We start from the raw sequence: 22,253 nt of genomic DNA on the forward strand, positions 1-22,253 counted from the left end.
TCTCATTCTGCACGCCTCCATGCCGTTTTAATCCGTGCCAGGCAGTTCAATGCATCATAATGCACTGTGGTAGAAACATTTAAGACATGAATCAGATGCGACAACAGAAATGAACAGAAATGTGATTCCAGTTCGTTCATGATGTGCTTATAATGTCCTGCTGTTACGTCACATGAGCTACAAATCAGAGCTGTTCCCAGAGCTTCTCACAGCGTGGAAAAACAACAACAACAAAAAACACCAAGCCAAAACAAAAATTACAACGAGACATTATCAGCTGCTTTAGCTTCACTTCTCACAAAAAACCCCTAAAAAACAACAACAAAAAAAGAACAAGTGCCTTTGTGAGAGACTTCAGAGGCACAGCTTAATATAAGGCAATATGTACACGTGAACTGTATTTTTCTTGTTTTATAAATTAAAAAAAGAACCAATACTGTACATTCTAATAAAACTGTGGCGATCGAGATGAAAAAGTAAAAAAAAAAAAAAAAGAACTTGAAAAGAACCACTAAATTCTACTTACAATTTCAATTTTTGTACATTAATTACTTGATTTCAACACTGACTTTGTCTCAGTATGCAGGAAAGTTTCCCAGAAAATTTAGTCGTCTTCAAAAACGCTTCAACTCAGCAGCTCTCCTGCCGTCCTTCTCGGCTTGGCTCCACCGTTCTGATCCTACGAAACATGTCGGCTATTAATGCGAAGGGGTGAAGAAAGCGTGTTCAGGACCACAGCATGTGCTGAGGAGGCTCCAAAGCTCATCAATACTTATTAAAAAGACTCCAGAATCAAAGAGTTACGAGTCAGGGAAAAAAAGCGAACTGATCTGAAGCCTGCTAAGAGTTCAAATGTTAGAATTAGTCGTGTAGATGTGATTCGGGTCGCCATTTCTCAAAGACGAGGAACAAGACTGTAAATTTAAGGAAACGGCTTCGATTAGCACTAATCTGATACTAATGTTCCACATTCTGAAGCTAAGCAGTGTTTCCTTAATGAGAAATGAACGCAACGCAACGCAACACAACGCAACACAAAAACAAGGTTTCCCCCAGAAAGCTTGCTAAGCCTGGTGGTTGGGGCGCTCGGCAGTCATTCATCCAGCAATCCGTCGTGTTTCTGAGTAAAAAAAATGTTTAAAGTTGACAGAAAATCTGAAAATGTCACTTGATAATTATGTGTGATTGGAAAATTAATATCTGAACACTAATTACAAAGTCTTAAATAATGCAGACGTTTAACTTTTTTTTTTTTTTAAATAAATAAGCAATGCTAAGCCTGGTGGGGCACAAGTAAAGCCTGGTGGGCCGCCAGGCTTATAATACACTGGGGGAAACCCTGCAAAAATGTACATTCTCCTCTGACAAATGAAAGGAAACAAAAGCAGAGCAAGTAAATACATTTTTCCTCTTCCAAAAATCGAGCCATTGGACAAACAATTACACAGATACGCATTTTCAATACTGAACATTCAATCTGCCCAAAAAAGTAATGATTACAAAGCCAACAAAGATGCTATCACATACAAATATATATATATTTCTATATATATATTGAGAAAGTGAGATGTATGTACAATGATTATAGCATTCATAATTGCACTATGCCTCAATAAACGAAAATTACAGGCTTATGTTGCAGGGAAATAATAATTAAAAAAAATATAGTCCAAAGTAAATTGAGAGTCACATGTAAAGAGGTGCCAATTATAAACAAGAAGGGCTTTACTTTGGTACAAACTGCATATCAACACTGCCCTTTTTTTTTTTTTTTTGCCTCTTTACGTAGCAACCGACCAGATTTATTCTCCACTTCTTGTTCAGCTACAACAGTCTGGAAAGCCGGGCCGTGATTGGACACAGAGATACTGCTAAGCTGTGATTGGACTGGACGGTGGACACTTCATAACCTGCATGGTCGATCAACATGTCCGTCTGCTACTCCTGCTCTTTTCTCTCCTCACCAGCATTCTTGTGCTCAAGTTGTTTTTGGCATCGGTAATAATTACAATTTGAAAAAAAAAGCTTCGGTGTGGCACGGTTTAAAGAAAACACTTTTAGTAAATGTGTCAGAAATCTAGAGCCCCTCTCATCCCGGCAGTCTGTGGAAGGCATCTTCAACACCTCGTCGCTCAGGCGATTTCTCCTTCTTGTCCTGAACTTCACGTTTGTGTCCGAATAAGCAGTAAATGTGCTCAAATCTCTGAATGGTACCAAAACAATGTAACAAGAATAATGATTGAAGTCAATCAATATCAAATCAATCTCAAATAATTTAAAAATCACAGTTTATGGCAACATTACAGGAGACATGCCAACAAGATGTATTAAAAAAAAAAAGAGGCTATTGATAAGAGAGATGTTACATCACTTCCTGTTAAGCTAACGTTCATGGCGAACCTTTGGAGAGGATGATAGATGAGGAGGGTTACAAAAAGAAAGGTCGTTTATAAAAAGGCAGATGTGATGGAGCTCCTTAAATAGCAAAATGAAACCCCTCGTGTACCAAGAGGTCAACAAAGGGCAAATAAATTAGTATTATGCAACTGTTAGATTTTGTTTTCCTTAGATAATTTGTAAGCGTGTATTTCTGTGTGTGTGTGTGTGTGTGTGTGTGTGTGCGCGTGTGTGTGTGTGTGGCTGTGTGTATGTGTGTGTGAAAGCTATCTTTTCACAGATCGAGTCAGTCAGTGTTTCAGGGAGGAGCCGCACTCTACACCAGGTTGTACTCCTTCAGGTTGAGCTGCAGGATCGTGTCTTTGACGGCTGCAAAGACGAAGCGGATGTTCTCCGTGTCGGTGGCGCAGGTGAAGTGAGAGTAGATGATCTTATCGCTGTCTGGATTCAGGTCCACAAACATCTTCAGGATGAACTCTCGAGCTGCTTGAGCGTCCCTCTGAGATCCTGCAGAGGAAGGAAAACATCAGCAACCAGCTGGTAACTGATTAAATGCTTGTTTACGTCAGTGTTGCTAGTAGGTCCGTCGTGACAACAAATTTTTCTGGATGAGAAGCTGACCCAGAAATTACTGCGATATCATTGTCTTAAGACCCTTTTCAACTAATGTATTCATAATGGCATAATAATGCAAGTTTGCCGTCCCAAAGACAATAGAACCTTGCAAAGAATACTTCACACAGGAACGGAAGATGGTTTAAACACGACAACCAAAAACTATAAATAAAACGTAAATAAAGACCACACACACAACCAAAATCATCAATAAAATGTATTATGACATCCCTAAACAAAATTTTCCTTCAAAATATATCAGAATGAAAATTATTGAGATCATTTTAATTAATCATGCAATTAATTGATTAATCGCTTAGTGGACTGGCTTAAATGATAGTGTCTTTCACATGGATATTCATTCTGTTGTTATATGGTTAGTTAAATCCTTTAGAATATACACTGCTCAAAAAAATAAAGGGAACACTTTGACATTTAAGTGAACACTGAAGTGTTCCCTTTATTTTTTTGAGCAGTATATATATTATATATATATATATATATATATATATATTTATTTATTTAAAAAAAAAATTTTTTTAGTTGTCTTTTAAATTTTAATATACACCACTAAAGTTATACCAAGGCAGATCCAGTTAAGACGTTTCTGCAGTACGATTGCCAGATTCCTGCCCTTTCTGACTTATTCTCATGAACGTTATCAATGAAGTACAGCTACAAAAAACAGCTCCCACTCTAAACTTGTTCTCAGCTACAGTCAGAGCAATAATTTGACAGTTCAAACATCATAGGATCCAACAATGTGCAGCAAAGAAATACACAACTCACAAACATAAACCTGCATTCTATCCTGCCACCAGCAGGGGGCAACAGTTGTTTGTCTAGTCGTCTATAACCAAACAAATGTTTCACTGCTGTAAATGATCACTTTCCAGCAAAATTTACATTCTAACTGACTAGTTAGATGCATGTTTTTAAACAGAGCATAACGTTCATCGTTGTGCCTGTGGTTCTGTTTGGATCCAACAGGAGAAAAATATGCATTGAGAGAGAGAGAAATAAAAACAACGGAAGAAAGAATTAATTCATTTAGACAACTAAATAAGTGCTGAAAAACACATATTTCTGCATTTACTTTCTTCATACTTCAAAATACTGATAGATTTCAGAGTTTTCCAGACCAAAAACCTAAAAAGTGCCTAATCTTCTCATGAAGGCCCATCATTACCAACTTTCAAGCAGCTGAAAAGACCTGAGAAATGAGCTCTTGGCTGGCGGCGTTTGGTGCGCTACTCACCGTCGTACTCTGGGAAGTAGTCGACCAGATGGGAGAACATGATCTTCTCCTCCAGCAGGTCTTTCTTGTTCAGGAACAAAATGACAGAAGAGTTTTGGAACCAGGGGTATGTGATTATCGTTCTAAACAAAGCTTTACTCTCCTCCATCCGGTTCTGCACAGGGGGACGTGAAAGTGAGTGTGGTTTGGTGAAGGTGGGACAAAAACAAGGAGAAAGGGAGAGGAGGAGAGAGAGAGAGTTTAATTAAAGCACAGTGTTCAAACTCATTAAGAAGAGACTGTAATAAATGTTTCAGTGCACAGAAAAGGGAGCAGGGAGAAGAAGACCGTTAAAAGAGAACGGTCAGTTTGGAGGTAATTTAACCTGCTCATTAATCTGGTTTTAACGCCTTGACACAGATGCAATATTCTCCTAAAGCGAATCTCTTCCCCTCTCTTTCTTACAAAAACAAAACAAAATAATGACCCCAAGTGCCCCCAGAAATTTACCTCGTTATCCGACTCCACCAACACCTGGTCGTACTCGCTGAGGGCGACCAGGAACATGATGGATGTGACGTTCTCAAAACAGTGGATCCACTTCCTCCTCTCCGACCTCTGACCCCCGACGTCCACCATCCTGTCCCAGCCGAAGAGTCAGTTATCATCATCTTCATCATCATTAATCTTTCTCGCTATGACCGTCCTGTAGCAGTCCGTATTACAGGGAATCTGTTTCAGATCTGACGCAACACAGACTGCTACAGGAGATCCTTTGTGTACCAGATAACACATTTGGTATTACTGAGGTTTTTTTTTTATTTTTATTTTTTAAAGAATTTAGTTTAAGTAACTGTCGAAGTAAAAAAGCTTTTTTACGTTTCAGTTTTTCCTCGATAAATTAAGAACATTTACAGAATAATGTTGAAATATGAATGTCCACAAAGTTATATGGCACCACCTGCTCCTCACCTGAATATGACGCTCTGGAGATCAAATGGATATTCGATAATGCCCGTGGTCGGGACTCGAACCCTCAACACGTCCTGCTGGGTGGGAAGATAGACTGGTTGGGCGATCCGGTCCAGTGAGTCCAGGTAACTACAGAGACGCAGCAGAAAATGGTTTCTCATTACCATGGCATCTACAACATAGCTCCAGCTCAAGCTGATGTCCTGCTCTACTCACTATTTAGTGGAGTCTGAGAGCTGGTACTCCCTCCTTCGATCATAACACTCCTGGATGCCGGGGTCTTTCCACAAGTTCTTGATGGCATCTATGTAAGGACTCTCCAACCTGGTGACCTTCTCTACGTCCACGTCTCTAACAATGTTGGCATTAGTCTAGTGGGTGAAAAAACATAACTGAAAAACTGCTAAGACAAGACAGAAACACCTGTAAATGGTAAAAAAAATGTGAATAAGAATACACACACACAAAAGAGATTTCTACAAAAAGCCAGTGTCCTCATTATTAATAGTTCATATTTTCAATCACTTGGGACATTTTATTGGACCCCAGGCTCAGCATGCAGCTAATATCTGAAGCTGAAATCCCACAGAGGATTTTAAAGAAATTAAGCAGAAAGCGTTGCTGCCCCAGATTCCTGTCAAAAGTTCTCTGTGTTTGAGAGAGCAACATGTGGCTGACTGCCTGCCGAGGCCGTTTCTCTCACAGATTTAAACTAAAGAAGCCAGGAAATTTGCAAACCTTGTCATTGTTTTCACGTGTGTCTAGTAGAAAACTGTCTACAAAGTTACTGACGTATTATTACATAATGCCACTGTAATTTACTTGCCCAGTGGTTCATAAGACATAAATCAACATGAAACCCATTGAAAGAACCAATTAGAGCTGCAGCTAACGACTGTTTTAGTAAATTGATGAATCTGTTGATTATTTCAATAAAAAAAGGTACGTACATCCTGCAGTTAACCACTTAAGCTTTTTTTTAATACAATTATAAAATAATATATTAAAAGATACACATAAACAAATAATTCAAATCCTTTTTAAATAAGAAAATAGACATTTCATTGTTTAATATGCAATAACATGGCATTCTTTCATCGTACGCTTATAAATTGTTTTGGAAGCACAACTTTGTCACTAAAATGTGCAAATATCAGCTGCATCTGCCTTTTAAGCACTGTAAATGACCAGACACATGGCAAACATGATTGTCAGGTTTCATTTTCACTTCCTGTGTGACGCGACTGCCATCCTTTGTCCCAGACAAGCACTTCCCGTTTTAACACAGGAACACAAGTGAACTGGAACCTGCAGCGCTATGAAAGAGAATTTACACCCGTGCAGTTTTCTTCTGTTTTTGCTTTTTGTCTCGCAATCAAATGTTTCAGATCACCGGAAAACATTTAATATCAGCACAGCATAACCTGAGTAGATGTAAGAAGCAGTTTCCAAATAATGATTTTAAATAAGCGAGTGCTTTGTGGAAAAGTGATTGCCCCCAAACCAAACAACCAATTGAGTCACTCTTTGTGACAACAAAAGACATCAAGAGTTTGTGAAAACTAGCTGTGTTTGCTTGATTTCAGCCAAACTGAAGGGTTTTCATTAATGAACGGCCTAGTGGAGATCATACCTCAGCATTTATACCAGATTGAGATTTCTATCTGGGTATAATGGCCTGTAGGCTGCTTCATGTTGTCAGACACAACATTTTTTTCTTAATCACAGTTTAGTTAATAATTAAACAATGGGAAGAATTTCACTTAGGACAAGGTTGTTTTAGTTTTCCCTTAATAAATATTTGAAAACTTTTCGCATTAACTCAGTTTATGATAAAAAGCCAAAAACAGAAAAAAAAGTCTGTAAATGGGCAAAGTTTTACTCTGCATTGGGTAGCAATTGATAAGACTTTATATCTATATGCCTAATTCGCCTCAACAATTCTCTAAAACTGATTCTTCAACTGTGGTTTTTATTTTCTATTTTCTGGTTAAATCCAATCATGTAAGGAGACGCAAATTGAAGAGTTGATGTAATTTCATGTTTAACATAATGTGAAATGAAGTGAAAGCGCACAAATTAGTTGCATTATTTCTTATGTTCAAGGCTAATGGATAAGAATGCACACTAATACGACAGAATACAGACGCAAGTGAGGAGGTAAATTGTCAAACCGTAACAACAGAAACCCGGTACAATCCAAGTTATGTTCTTATGTCAAACCACCAGATAAAATTTGCTCATTTAAATTTGAGATTACATAGAATTTTGGTCCAAAATTTAGATTTTTCACTACTTTTCCAGGCTGCAGAGGAAACCTAAACACCAAGCAAATTTTAGCATCAAACACTTTAGTTCAGAGGTCAGTTTTTAATTAGGTTTTATCAAATATTTTCAAAATACTACTAAAGACCACAAAAAAAACTGCTGTAGCTTTGAATGTTACCAAGGTGACAACCTCTAGGCTTGGCATCATCCCACTCGTCACTCTCGCAGGGAATAAATGGCGAGTAAGAGGTCACTGCCCCCCGCTCCCAAAGCTACAACTACAGGGGCAACTCAAGCCAAAGAGGAGTAAAACCCAGCAGCTGAAATGACAGACAGAAAAAGTCTGGTTTTCTCTGCTTCAATATGTCCGTATGTGTGTATCGACTGTATGTGAGAGCACAGAGACATGCACAAAGGGTGTAATGGAGCTCTGGAGAGCTACAAGGACACAGGAAGTGTAAAAATCAGCAGGAAGTTATTATGGATGGCTGCTCCAAATAAGATAGACTGCACTCTAAAAATATTCGGCTGTGCTCTGAAACACTTGGAGCGAACTTACTCGCTTTATCCCAAACCCTTGTGACCGTTAATTACCACAGTCATTTCTGTTATTTCTGCCCGTTTAAGAGGCTTGAGGGAAAAGATCTCAAATACCTTGCTGGAGTCTAATTGGTAGGAGATCTTCAGCGTCTCTGCAGCTCGGATCATAGCCTGCATGGACGTGAAGATGTTCTGATAGACGAGCTTGGTGAAACCCCGTTTGTCCTCGTCGGAGTAACCGGCACCGTGGATGATCCTCATCTGCTTGATGAATGTGCTCTTCCCACTTTCACCAGTTCCTAAAAAGTTAGACGAGGAAGGAGAGAAAAAAAGGACAGAGTTTGTTTACAGTGTATTTACCAAACTGGGTTTTAAATGACGACAGAAACGGACAAAATTGAAACACTTAAGTAACATACGTAGAAAATGTACAGCATTCTCCCCAAAAGCGATAAGTAATTTTATTACTACTGCGCCTTATTCAATTTCTTTAATGTGTTGTATTAGTTCGTTTGCTGAGAAGCAACATGAATCATGCCTGTTTTCATTGGCTCCGACAGTTTTTCCAGAAGAGTAAAAACAGTGTGGCACTAACTGCATCCAGAGTGATGCGATTGTGTCCCTTCTGAACTAAATGCAGCTGTGAACACACTCTTCAGTCCGCCTGGCCAGAGGCAACTAAAGTTGCATTAGTTTAGTGAATGTAATCCTTCATGGACACATTGACGACGCAAAAGTGTTACTAGTAGGAATGCACAGACATAAAAACGTGGGCTGAAATTAATATAAACATTAATGTTGCTATTGTAGCTAATAACCAACATTGACTCATGTTATATACTTTTCCCTACACATGGAAAAAGCTAATAATGTCCTTTTAAAAAGACGCCAGAGGAGGTGACATGTTTCCATTCTTGTAGAGCATAAAGTAACAGATTTATTCATTTTTTTGCTTACGATTTCATTCAACCGAAGTAGCCCTTCACTTCAATTTGTGTTTAAATATGAAACAAAAAGATTCTAACTTATTAGTAATAGTGGTGACTATAAACATGTACATTCATTTCTATTCACGTCTTTCTTGCCCCCCAAAAAACATTGAAGTAGGAACACAAGTTGACAAATAAAAAACAAGTTACCTCATTTGCAAATAATGACTAGTTGTGATAAAATTGTACTTCAATTTAGCAGTGCTAAAAACAATTTGCATGGTTGTAAATCTTAAAACCTAAGTTTTTTTTTTTTTTTAGGAGGGGAATCAAGCTCCTAGTTTTCTGTGCCAAAACATTGAATAAAACAAAAACACAAATCAATATGCCCACATGTACAGTATTTGGACTCAAACCTGCAGCATGTGCTCACTCACTTCTACAGTCTCACATGTGTGGGTTTCTTTTTTCCGGTCTGCTCTGGTGACAGACCAAGAGCAACGCTCTCCCCTGAGTGATGACAGGAGGTATTTGGGTGTGAAGACGTGCGGATGTAGTTTCTCTTTTGGTTCGTTGAGAATCCTGGCAAAGGGACAGTCTAACTTTATACCATCTCTGAAAGGAATAACTGTGGAAAAGCAGGTCTGTAGTCTAGAGTAACCAAGTATGCCACAGTGGATGAGTTTGAAAGGTTGCACTCATTTGCATTGTATCTTCATGCCTTAAATAAGTATTTGTAACACTTGAAATTTACATTTTTCCATGTTACAGCCACAAAGGTCAACGTATTTCATAGGGAGATTTTTTGTGACGGACGAAAACAAAATAGCACAGAGGTGACATGTGAGGCATGTGATTTGGAGCATCCAGGTACACGCTTTGCATATCATTGATCTACGTCAGGAGGTTTATTCATTATTCTTTACAACACAGCTGAAGCTCCGGCGGACTGAATGGAGAGCATCTGAACAGCCATTTAAGTGTTGCTACAACTGACTGGTTTCAATGGAACAACACTTTCTGATCCAAAGCATGGTTGACCTGGTGTGTGTTTTGGGTCATTATTTCATACTAGAAGGAATTTTTTTAGAAAACATTTGACTTCTGAAGACAGATTTTATTATCTGTATAAATGGGATTGAATACAAATCCACAACAAACTTTCAAAAATTATGGATTACTTTGTTTTGATAATACACGTCATCACGTAAAATCCCAGTGGCGAGGTTTTTGGTTGTAATGTGAACAAACGTGAAAAACAATGATACTTTTGCAAGATGTTGCATACCAATTTAAGCCATATTAACTTCTGTGGAATAAACAACAAACATCAGTCCAAATCTGCTGCCCTGCACCATTATAGTAACGTGAAAATGGTCTTCCCGTCATACGATAGTTAATTTAGAAGCCAGACAAAAACATCGTGAAGTGCTCAATAGCCAAGCCCTCCAGCCTGAAGGCTGCTGCAGAACACCAAGCACCGAAAACAGCCTACCCTATTATTACATCTCCCACTTTTGGTGGTCAGGCACACCCCAGCACAATTTGATGCCCAAACTGCCACCCATGTAAAACCCCACACTCCTGCCACTCTTTGCATATTCATCCCACAGACTAGGATGATTTGTTCATGTGGCAGCTCAGTTTCTCCACCTCAACAATGACTGAAAATGGATAAGATGGTGGGGGCCTTCTGAGACATACCTGCTGGGCTTGACCTGTCTTTACTTTGGTGACACGGAATAATGGTCAGAAGCCATGCCTCTCTGTACTTCAATAGATGTCAGGACTTTTAAGCATTTTCTGTTTCAGGTAATAATTCTGAATTGTTGTTAATTTTTCTACTAGTGGAACAGGAATAAATACTTTCTATTCGCCAAAGGCATTATTTGGCAAATGCTTGAATAAAAACAAATACAACTCATTTAAACAACACATCCGAATGCTAGCAAGTAAAACTTGAACACGGAGAAATGAACAGTGAAACCCAGCATTTATAGAGCGGATGATTGATTAGGAAAATATGGGAACATGTTGCCAGGTACATTTTCAGACTTTTACTGTATTAAACCACTTCAATGACCTGGCTCTGCTACAAATCAGTCAAAAGAGAGAATTTAAAAAAAAGTTAACTCTATGTACATTGCATTAAACTGGAGTAAGTTAATCTGGGTCAGTGTTTCTTAACCCTTGTTCTCATAGTCAATTATGCCTTAAATGTGTCTCTGTTCCACCACACCTGATTTAAAGATTGAATTACCTCCTGATCTGCAATCAAGTGTTTCAGAGGCCTGTTAATAATTTATTTAAGTCAGGTGTGAGGCAGCAGGGAAACACCTAGAAGGTACAGGACAGTGGGCCTGATGTCCAGCTGAACATAACCCTTTATAAAATCTGACTGGTGCATCTCCAACCTAAGAATATGGATGATGTTTCATTCATACTTAAAAGAAAAGAAAATAAAAAAAATCTGCTAATTTGTGAAAATGAGCACAGAGTCAGGGCTAGAAAATATGTGCAAAAGGGGGCTGAAAACAGAACCTTGTGGAACTCCACGTAAAAAAGAAGCAGAGGATGATGAAAAAGTTTGACATTCCTAATTCTCGGCCATGTCGGATTTGAAACACTAATGAACCCACTGCTCTAAACAGGTCATTAAAATGGTAATCAACCTAAGCCAGATAAAACACATTAAAAACTCTTCAAAAGGCCGGATTCAGTGCTATAATCACATTTTGTATTTGCAGAAATAACATACTTTTACTGTAAGAACACAGAGCATTTCATCCATCTGTCAAACTTTGCGATGTAGCTGGTTTTGACTTCCCATTGAAACAACTATGCATGTTAACAAGGCTAGACATTGAGCAGGCGAAGGTATTTTCTAACTAGTAGTAGTTAGAAAATACCTCTGATGTGATCTCTTTTTGGTTGTAATAGTTACACTGTGTTGATAAATTGCAGTTTTTCTGACAAAATTCCTTAAAATAATTCAGGACTGTGGGGTCTTAAAAGATTATTTAACCATATCCAAGAGGAGCTAAAGTCTGAGATTATTTAGCCAGTGCAGCAGATGTTTCTGCTGGACAACAATGATCAAGTCTAAAAATGCTAAAGGTCACATTAGGTAGGAAGCAGAGATGAGAAAGAAGGGGAAAAAAAGAGAATAGGTCTATATTGGAACTGATATCATTAGAATATTTACAAATATCGCCATCAAAAGATTTTCTAATATCATGCAGCCTGAACAGACCTGGAATTAATCCATTTTTGACCTTCAGCAGCTATGATGACAAGCCACAAGATTCAAGAATTTAACTCATTCAGGTGGCGAGAAAGGAAATGAACAAACTGTGTGGGCTTGGGTGTCCACAGCATGAGTGTTTGTTCAATGCAGCAAACTCAAATTCATGTGTGAAAACAGAATAAATTTGCCGCATCGCCTCAAGCAGAGTTAACCTAAGAATATCATTCTACCCTCAGCTTTTAACTGTAATACTCTGTGTTCCCTTTGTACAAGCACTCGGTTTTCAGCAGCAATTCTGCCAAAAGCTTAGCAAAACCTGCAAAGTTCACATCTGACGAGAAAAGCCCTTTTCTGAAGAATTAAAAATTGCAAGTAAAAAAATGTCACCCTCCTGCATAATCTGGCTAAACTCACAATTTAAATAATCGTTGCCCTGATTCTAAAACTCTAAACATCAGAAGGTTGATTTAAGTATTTCGACACAAAATAAAATGTCAGTTAAAAATCTAGTTTTACTTTCCCCTCCCAGGAATTTGACAACTCAAAGCAGCTCTTCAACTCAATAATAGGAAATGGTAATATATGAACTTCATCTTTTATTAAGCAGACTGTTTTAATTTTCACTTTCAGGAGGCCTCTCCTGGGACTAAAACCTACTCAACACTCAGTTTTAAACTGTCGCTAGGAAAACTATCAGAGCTTTTAGACATGTGAAACATTTAATTTATCGCACATTTTTATTACTTTTAGAGGCTTTCTGTTGCCCTGCTGATCCAGCCGCTTTCATACAGGAATCATGTGACATTCGGCGTTCTTCCTCTCTCAGTGACAAACGTGTTTGTTAAAGGCTGGTTACACGCCGATGTGGACTTTGTTCAGCAATGGCCTTGACAAAGTTCCCACAGCGGCTTTCATCTGGCTTCTAAAAGCAGCTGAGAGTGATTGTGCAGATAAACCTGTACCAAAATGTTTCTGAAAACCCCCCAAAAAAGAAAAAGAAAAAAAACATATAATTTATGCCCAAATAAAGCAGTGCTATAAACATGCTGAAAAACTGAAAAGCAGTTCAGCGTTGTGAAACACAGCTTAGTCACTGTAAAAGTAATTATAAAACATGAAATGTTCCAGTGGCGTCTGATGTTTTTGTCACTGATTTAGTCTGCGTGTACAGTAAAATACAGTAAAAAAGTACATTTGTTAAAAAGACAGCCATTCAAATGTAGGTCCAATGGTCTCCAAAGAATGTAATTTGGGCTGTGCCACTTTTGTAATTGAGCCACCAATTTGTCAAAGCCTAATTAAGTCAAATGTTTGAGTCTGGTGTGTAAGAGTCAATGTATTTCACACTCAACGTCCACTTTATTAGGTATTTTTTTCCAGTTGTCCTTTAAACATAATTGGCAACTTAAGCCAAATTTTAATCGTGTAAACTCCCAGGTTCACAATATACCTGTCCTTTCACGTTATACAAAACAAGCTGTTAAGATATAGGGGTTCTGGGCTCTTTTTCATAGAGATGTGACTTACAACTTGAAACCTAAACCTGTGGAGAATTTCTCCAGCGTTGAGCTTTATGTAGCAACAATCAAGCGCACCGTCCAAATGCCTAAAGTGGTTCAAATACAAGCCACGTTGTTGAGTGCCTACTTATTTTGACATTCCAAGAAGGATTAGGATCGTAATGTTGGTGGGCCTTCATCAGTTGATCAACAGGCGCAATAATCAATAAGATGATCTGAATGAAGTCAATCACATGGCAACTAAACTCAGTGCATTCAAAGATGGTGAATACAAATTTCTGATGTTCAAAGTGAACATCAAAATGAGCTTCAAAAATGGGAAGACATGGGATTATGGTGCTCACTGTGGTGAGCAGTGGTGGCAGTGCATGGATAAAAATGCGTGTGTTAATGCTAAAGGTCTGAAGAAAATGGTCAGAGATGGTTAAAAAAAGAAAAGTACATTAAAAGATTTCTCATTATAACCAAGGAATAAGGAATGACATCCATGAATGAACAACCACTTGAACCTCGAGGGCTGCACAGTGGTGCGGTTGGTAGCTTGCAACTTGCCTTGCAGCAAGAAGGTCCTGGGTTTGAATCCGGGTCTTTCCGCATGGAGTTTGCACATTCTCCCTGTGCATGCGTGGGTTCTCTCTGGGTACTCTGGCTTCCTCCCACAGTCCAAAACCATGATTGTCAGGTTGAATGGTCTCTCTAAATTCTCCCTAGGTGTGGGTGTGCGTGCATGGTTGTTTGTCCCGTCTGTCTCTGTGTTGCCTTACGATGGACTGGCAACCTGTCCAGGGTGTACCCTCACTCTCGCCTTTTGACTGCTGGAAATAGACACAATAGACGATAAGTACGTAAGATAATGGATGGAAGGGCTGCACCTTGAAGTAGACAGTCTACAGCAGAAGACCCCACTGGGTGCCACTTGTGTCAATTAATACCAGAAAACTGAGACAATGCAATTCACACAGATTAAAACATGAAGTCGTTCATCCATAACAAGCATGCCAACTGATTGTTAAAACACCACAAACTACCAAGATGTTTGTTGCTGACCACATCTTCTCCTTTAAAACCACAAAGTGCATCTATCTTCTGATGCCTACTTGCAGCAAAACAATGCACCATGCCACAAAGCTTAAATCATCTCAAGCTGCTTTCTTGAACATGTCATCAAGTTCAACATCCTCCGATGGCCACAGTCACCACATCTCAAGGCAACAAAGTAACTTTGAGGGTCCCATTTGTAGGTATTCAGTTAAATAAATCCATTAACCTATTTTTCATTGAGTACATCAATAGTCAATAAACATGAAAATATGACTAAATGCAGCTTGTGTGTGCAGTATAGTGCCATTACACTTCTTTGCAGGACTGGTGTCCCAGGGAAGTGCATTGCAATTATTTTCAAGAGCAGTATTTATGTTAGTGGAACTATGATTGCTGTGCCATGCAGGTATCTATTAAATGTACGATGCGTAATTATGTGTATTATACACTAGAATTAAAAATTTTATTGCAATTGTTGCTGTTTATAATTCACGACAATCAAAAATGCTACATCAATGTGAGAAATTAGTCAACAAGCAATTGTGGGTATTAAATAGAAGTAGACTGGGGAAAATGGGGGGTATAGAGCTACTTACAACTGATATAATAAGATAATTATTGTAACTCCCAAATTAATTGTGTTGTCCGAAGGTTTCGACATACACAGGTTTGGTAGATATTATTAAGACTATGCAAACATTAAGACATTAGTGGTTTGAAATGCATGCATGCACACACACACACACACACACACACACACACACACACACACACACACACACACACACACGCACACACACACACACGCAGAGAGAGAAAAAAAATTGTCTCGATGCGAGGGACAGTCTAAAGCAAAACTTTTCCAATCCAGTCCCACAGGAAACGAGACAATTGGGGAGTTTAAAAACCCACAATGCATTACGGAATATGGGTTATCGAACCACACATACAACTTCTTTTGGGTAAGTCGACCACTCGAAGTGTTGGTGTGTAATAATACACAACAGAGAGACACACAATGTTTCTATGAAGTGGAGAAGATCAGCAGTTACATTAAGTGAGCTTTAAAACAACAATGGTAGTCAGTCCAGATTGCTTTAGCAGCTGAACGTTTTTTCTTGCAACACGAACAAGCATCTGTGGTTTGTAGAGCACCTGCACCTCTAGGTCTATTGTTCTGACATAGCCTGTATCTCTAAACCTATAAATATGTGAGCTGGACAGACATATATATTTTTTGTTAAAATAAGATTTTTTTTCTGGAGACAAACAAAACACGTGGCTCATGGCTGCAAAGCATATTTAGCTCAGCTTCAAAATGTTTTGTTTGTTTTATAGGACCACATCTTTAAGCCCATTCTCTGTAAACATTATGTCATTACACACGTCCTACTAGAGTGAGCCACAAGAAGACAGACAGATAAAATACAAAAATCAGACTAAACCGATTTCAAAACATAAAGAAATGGGCTTTCAACCAAAGCCATTTCTGCATTCAACCGGAGTCAGAAGTGGTATAGTTTTCCACAACCAAAGAGCCATGTCAGTGCCACGTCACGACACCACTAACAGTCTCATCCAGGAAACGTTTCACCCTCCCTCTACTTCATACTGATGCTTTGTGGAGGATAGCAGTATCAACAGACAGATTAACTACAGAAATCATATAATTTATCCCAACATCCCTGCAAACAAATGCCTTAAGACCACCAGCTTCATTTGATAATATTTTAAAACAACTTGCTGCGTCACAATTCAGCCGATCTGATCGGTACCAGCAGCGCTGGGAAACTAGAGTAACGCTCTGCATTTGTTAATTATATTGGATGATTTTGTGGAACCACAGCTATACACAATGAGCTACTTAACTCTGTGATTGTTGAGGTAAAGATAAACAGCAGTAGGATGAGAGATAGTGAGTGTATGTTATTGAAGTTATGTGGTCATAAATTAATGTTGACATTCTTTGCTTTTACTGTGTTTTTGAATTAAATCAAGAAGATCAAAAACAATACTAACTCCAGGACTTTAAATATGGCACTTATAATATTTTGATTGGTTGTTTCCCTCTATATGAGCCCGTCTCGAGCTCCTGGAGAAATTCCCTTTTTTTCTCTGGTCTAGCTGAAATTTGGACTCTCTGTAGAAGCAGCTTATTAGTAAGTTGAACCAGAATTTCTAGCAGTGGCAAAGCCAAAAAGAAAACTGGAGCTCAGCAAGGATTAGCACTGATTTAACCTCCTTTAAGCATTACCTGTTGCTGGCAGTTCATGTGTTTGAATAACAAGCAAACTGGTGGGATTAATGAAAGCTTATGGGGCAACAAGGAGAAAAATATCCATATTTAAGAATGGTGGCAGTCAGCTCATTCAAACCCTTTTACTGGACATTCATCACATCGATTTAATGTTACAGGAGAGCAAAGCCCATTAACATCTGCTGACCCATCACTTTTACGCATCCATTATGAGGTAGACACTAGGATGTGATGGTCCAGCCAGCTTCCTTTGCATGATTTTCTGGGTCCCTTTCCTAAAGAACCGGGGTATCAGGCACTGCTTTCCACAGCCTGTTGTCACATCTAACGTTCTTTATGCTCAGTCTAATTAAAAAGCAGATGGCTACTAAAGAACTTGTATTACTCAAGTATGACAATTACAGGAAATGTCAACCACCCTCCTTTTCCCCTGACTTTACATTAGTAACAAAACAGGTTGAAATAGAAAAGCCGGGTGTGGGCCGACATGACACAACTGACTTGAGTAAAAATACCAAGGGTTTCACAGTATCAACAAATCCATTTAAAACTTAAAAACAAAAAAATTATAAAATCATTCTTTTCCTCTTTTTTTTTGAAATACACAGGTGCAGCTTCAACAATAATCTATTATGTGTGTTATTACAATTTAGACTAACAACTGCTAAACATAGTCAGCTCAGAATATTTTTGCCCTTTTGTTGGTTGGTTCTTTACAAGGTAACAAGTTGAAATTTGCTGGTCAATATGACAACTTGACTGTTTTTCCTAACAGAAAATATGTGAAAACAGTGGCATTAACTATTATAACTAATGGAAAGTATTGAAGCCGTATTTTATCCTTTTAGCCAGTTAGAATATGCTCCATACAGCTGGAAAAAACTGGGGTTAATCAGACTTTTAACCATAAAAACTGTATGATGAAAATTTGAATGGTTTGGAAACCCCTTATTGCTTACATCTTGATATACCTTCATGCCGGTTACCGGCCCAGGTCTAGTAAACACGGGCCATCTTTTTATACTTGACTTAAAGAATTCTTACTGCACACAGTCATGGTTGAGTGGTTAAACACAAATGTTTTTAAATGAATGGCAGCAGGGCTCCAAAGTGTCTCCTGCAGCCCTGTGATATAATCATTGCCAGGGTTTGGCTTTAAACTGCAAAACTGTTTTGATTACACCCAATAAAGGGCAGACTTTGGCCCAGCCAACATTTGTCACACTCATAAATAAGCACACCACCTGGAAGAACCTTTGAGGCAGAGATGACCAAAAGCTGTATGGGTCCCTAATCAGAATCTGATTTGGGGGCGTTCCAAACAACATTAATACCCTCAATATCAATGTTTAAATGCTAGCGCATTGTACACTCCAAAAATAATCATTACAAATGAAAGTCGTATTCAGGTCCAAATATAATCACAATTATGACTTTATAACCAAATAAGCCACTCCTTTGTCCTCATGTTGACATAGTTTTAAGTAGCTTGCCCTCTTTTCTTCAGTTTAGGACACAGTCTTAAAAAGTGAAACTTCTACTTTTTCCAGGTGGGAAACCATACAGATGTGGATGATTCTGACTCAATCAACAAATATCAAAACTAGATTAGCTTAAGGTCAATTTAGGGTCTAACGCAATATGCATGCCGAAGGCAAGACACGTGAAACTGAAAGGTAATCTTTTAAAACACAAGAAACTAGAGCACACTACAAACCAAAGGTTAGTGACACAGTTCATTCCAACTGTTACTGCAAAGGATGTGCTGCCTTCAAGAGTTGTTGAGAATCAGGGTTTTTGTGCTATGGAGCGATCTCCTAATACAACATCGCAATTCACTGAAATGACAGCGAGAGTGATGGGATCATCAAGCAGGTGAAATATCTCCAACATGGGATGCATGGGAAGAAATTCCCGCAGAATACGACCTCTTGGCCACTGCGCATCTTCTGATGAGAAGCAGCTAGCACGTTGTGGCGCCCCAAACAAGATCACACATAAAAAAATCTGTATGCATAGTGTGTGTGTGAGGTCAATGTTACGCAACCTGATTTATCATAGTGTCTTGGCTTTCTGAATCGTCATCTAATCGATACGCAAACAGCCTAAAAATTTCCACCCCTGTTCCTGGTGTTTTAGGTGTCATTTCTGTACAAGTTCAAAACGTATTCGACTAACAAACATTTAAACGTTATTCCTCAGCTGGCTTTGCATGATTCTTCCAACAGTGAGTCGCCTCTGTGTGAGAAGGATGAAATGTGTAACTTCAGTTTAAAGTTTTACTGTATGAGTGTACAGCAGTTATGGCTGGAAATAACAGCCCATACTAAATAAGTCACAAACTCAAAAAACTCTACCTCTTCTTAAATGGTGTCCAGAATGTCCTGTTCCCTCATTTTTTCTCCTTAACACATTGATATAATAATAACAACAACAATAATAATAATAATAATAATAATAATAATAACACAATTCTTTTAAGTTTTCATTCTTCCTTCCAAGCGTTTCTGTATGTTTTACAAACTGTTTTACTATTATCAACTTTAGCCATGGGGATGGAACTTTAGTATGGGGATACTTAAACTCATAAGGGGAAAATTGATCCAAATGTTGTAGATAAAATATTTATAGCTAGCACCAGACATAAATCAACAATTTTCACCTTGAATCATTTTAGGACAGTAAGGATAACCTTCACTATATGGATTTATGATGGGTCAATACACAACATGAGTTAAAAGGAAGTAAACCTGTAGATGTTCTTTAAGAAAATAAATCAAGACTCTGATTTCTTGCGTGAAATCATTGGGGGGCGGGTGGGGGAGGAAGCAGAAGAAACCGGTCAAGATGTCAGAAGTTGTTTTTCGTAGGAAGAATATTCAGGTTCAGCAATACAAATAACTATGCGAGATATTCAAAAGACAGCTTCTTTTGAGTTGGTGTGAATGAACTGATTTAATCCTGGTTTCATATGTGATAGTAAACTCCAAATATTAACATATAATTAATAGTTATTAATTATATGTTAATAATAACTATTATTATAATAATAGTTATTACAATTGTGCCAATATAAGTGTCAATAACATTTGGAGAAGTGGTGACTGGCATCAAGCCCCTTTATGGATATCACCAGATGAAGTCATGTTTGTTTTGTGCTTGAGCCCTGCTAATTCCTTTTTCTGTTTACTCCGGTCAGATGAAAACGGACCTGCATTTAGACATTTAGTGCAGATCTGACCCTATTATGGCTCATTCTGATCTTTAATTTTCAGCTCAATTATATCCTAACCTTGACCAAAATGTCAATGGGCTAACTACAGAGCACATATTTTCAGTTGGTAAATGGTTATTGGATTCACCGTCCTCCTGTGTTTACAAGCTCCTTTTACTCATTAACACTGCCACAGCTTGAGGTCTGCATGTAGCTTTAACCCTTAAAGCTTAAACCCTTAAATCAGTACATGTTGCTCAATACATGTACTGTTTAGAAAGGTGGAGCACAAAACCAGCTGGCCTTGACTGCAATTTAACAAGTACAACTTTACCAGGGGGTGGGGGGGAACGCTTTTACCAAGCTTTGTACGAATAAAAACATTTATGAAACTTGACTTGAGTGACAAAATCAGCTACTAAGTTCGTGTTTGCCTTGGGCCGGCTGTGCTTTAGGTGTTGGTTCCCGTCATAATAGCGCAGGCGTCGAGTGGTTTTGTTTCCTCGATACGAACAGGTCACAGTTATTCAAATCAGGTGGTTTTAAACACAGGAAGCCACCTAGGCCTTCTCCCTGCTGCCAATCTCTGCACTAGACTCCTAAAACGGAGAGGGACACTTCAACCACTTCTCCCCTCCAACTTCACCCAGGTGGGAAGCCCCAGTACCAGACCACCGCCTCCTCCCCACAGAGGTATTTCTGATGAAGGAGGAATGCAGGCTCCACATCCCGCTGCCCTCCCCCAGCCAAGCTTACCGAGAAGCAACAGTTTCAGCTCCCGGCGTGCGTCCCTCTTATCCCGGCGGAGCTGCCTTTCGATCTCGTCGTTGATCCGCCTGGCTTCTTTCGCCTCCTCGCTGAGGCAGCACGCCATTATGGATTCCAGGGTCATTCTCGGTCCTTTTCCTTTTTCAAACACGCACTATAACTCCGTTTGTTCCCCCCTCTGTATTGAGTCATTCAGATTTCACATTTGTCGCGGAGGGAAAACCAGAGGCCTGTGAATGTCCAATAACGTCCTCATACAGGCCGGCTTTAGGTGATGAACCGCTGCTGTAATGGGTCTGCGTGTTCAGACTGGAGTAGAGACGGAAAATAAGATATTTGAGAGGAATTATTGGAGTCCCCCACCCCCTCCCACCCTCTTCCCTGTGTTTCGGTTCGCTTTCTGGGCCTGCTGAAAGCTTCAAACAGAGTAGAAAGCGGGTTTAGTTGAATTTTTTTTGCTCGGTCGATGGGTATAATCTGATCTCCTGTGTCTGTATGATCAACAGATCTTTTTAAAACACACCATCCGCACTGCTCTGGATAGGTATTGTCATCCGTACGCCGGCCAGGCTCTTTCCAAAGTCCTCAACGCTGATGGTATTTTAAATCTCTGAAATACCTTGTTTGTTTTCCAACTCGCAGTCTGCGTTGGCGAGAAAAACACATGAGCGAGAGGTTGTCCGTTTATTTTCCAATGGCTCCACTCCCGGGCGTGGTAAGGCAGAATATGGCGGACTTTCACTCCGATCCGCTAGGCTGGGATACAGTACAGTTATATCTCCGTGTCAGCTCGGTAAACCAAGGAAACCACACAGAAAACGACATTTCGCACGGAGCTCTCGCTAGTCGCAGCGAAATTATGCCCGACTGTGACCTCCCCTCCCAAAAAAGCGGCGCACGGGTCCGTGGCTCCGCACCGGGGAAGAGGCAGAAAGAAAAGGACGCCGTGTCGCTGGCTTTGCCCCCAACCAATCTTCTTTTCCTCAATTCTCTTCATGTATTTTTATTACAGAAGCCATCCACTCCTCCGTGGGCTGCGTCTGGCTCCCGTCGACCAGGGGGGAGTGTCGTATTAATACCGTCCAACCTGTAGAATAGAAGAAGCGTGCGAATCTACACGTTTGAAGCCCTCTGAGTTCCGTGAGCAATTCCACTTAAATCCTGTTTCCAGGGCCGTTTCTAGAATGTTTTGTAAGGGGCTAGCGTTCACCCCCCCCAACCCCCCATCCTTCATATCCCACCCGTATG

General features: G+C 39.3%; 1 protein-coding gene across 1 annotated transcript; it reads right to left on the reverse strand.

The window, feature by feature from the left end:
- Positions 1 to 5: 5 nt before the first annotated feature.
- On the reverse strand, positions 6 to 22,195 carry LOC103470235 (guanine nucleotide-binding protein G(q) subunit alpha). Its single transcript, XM_008418513.3, has 7 exons — positions 20,994 to 22,195; positions 8,144 to 8,328; positions 5,438 to 5,592; positions 5,222 to 5,350; positions 4,760 to 4,889; positions 4,271 to 4,424; positions 6 to 2,904 (listed from the first exon to the last, which is right to left on the reverse strand). Exons 1-7 carry the CDS (start codon positions 21,127 to 21,129, stop codon positions 2,714 to 2,716), a joined length of 1,080 nt encoding a protein of 359 aa, XP_008416735.1. The 5' UTR covers positions 21,130 to 22,195; the 3' UTR covers positions 6 to 2,713.
- Positions 22,196 to 22,253: the final 58 nt, after the last annotated feature.

Source organism: Poecilia reticulata, chromosome 9, assembly GCF_904066995.2.
Source record: "Poecilia reticulata chromosome 9, P_reticulata-male-v2, whole genome shotgun sequence".
NCBI lineage: Eukaryota > Metazoa > Chordata > Actinopteri > Cyprinodontiformes > Poeciliidae > Poecilia > Poecilia reticulata.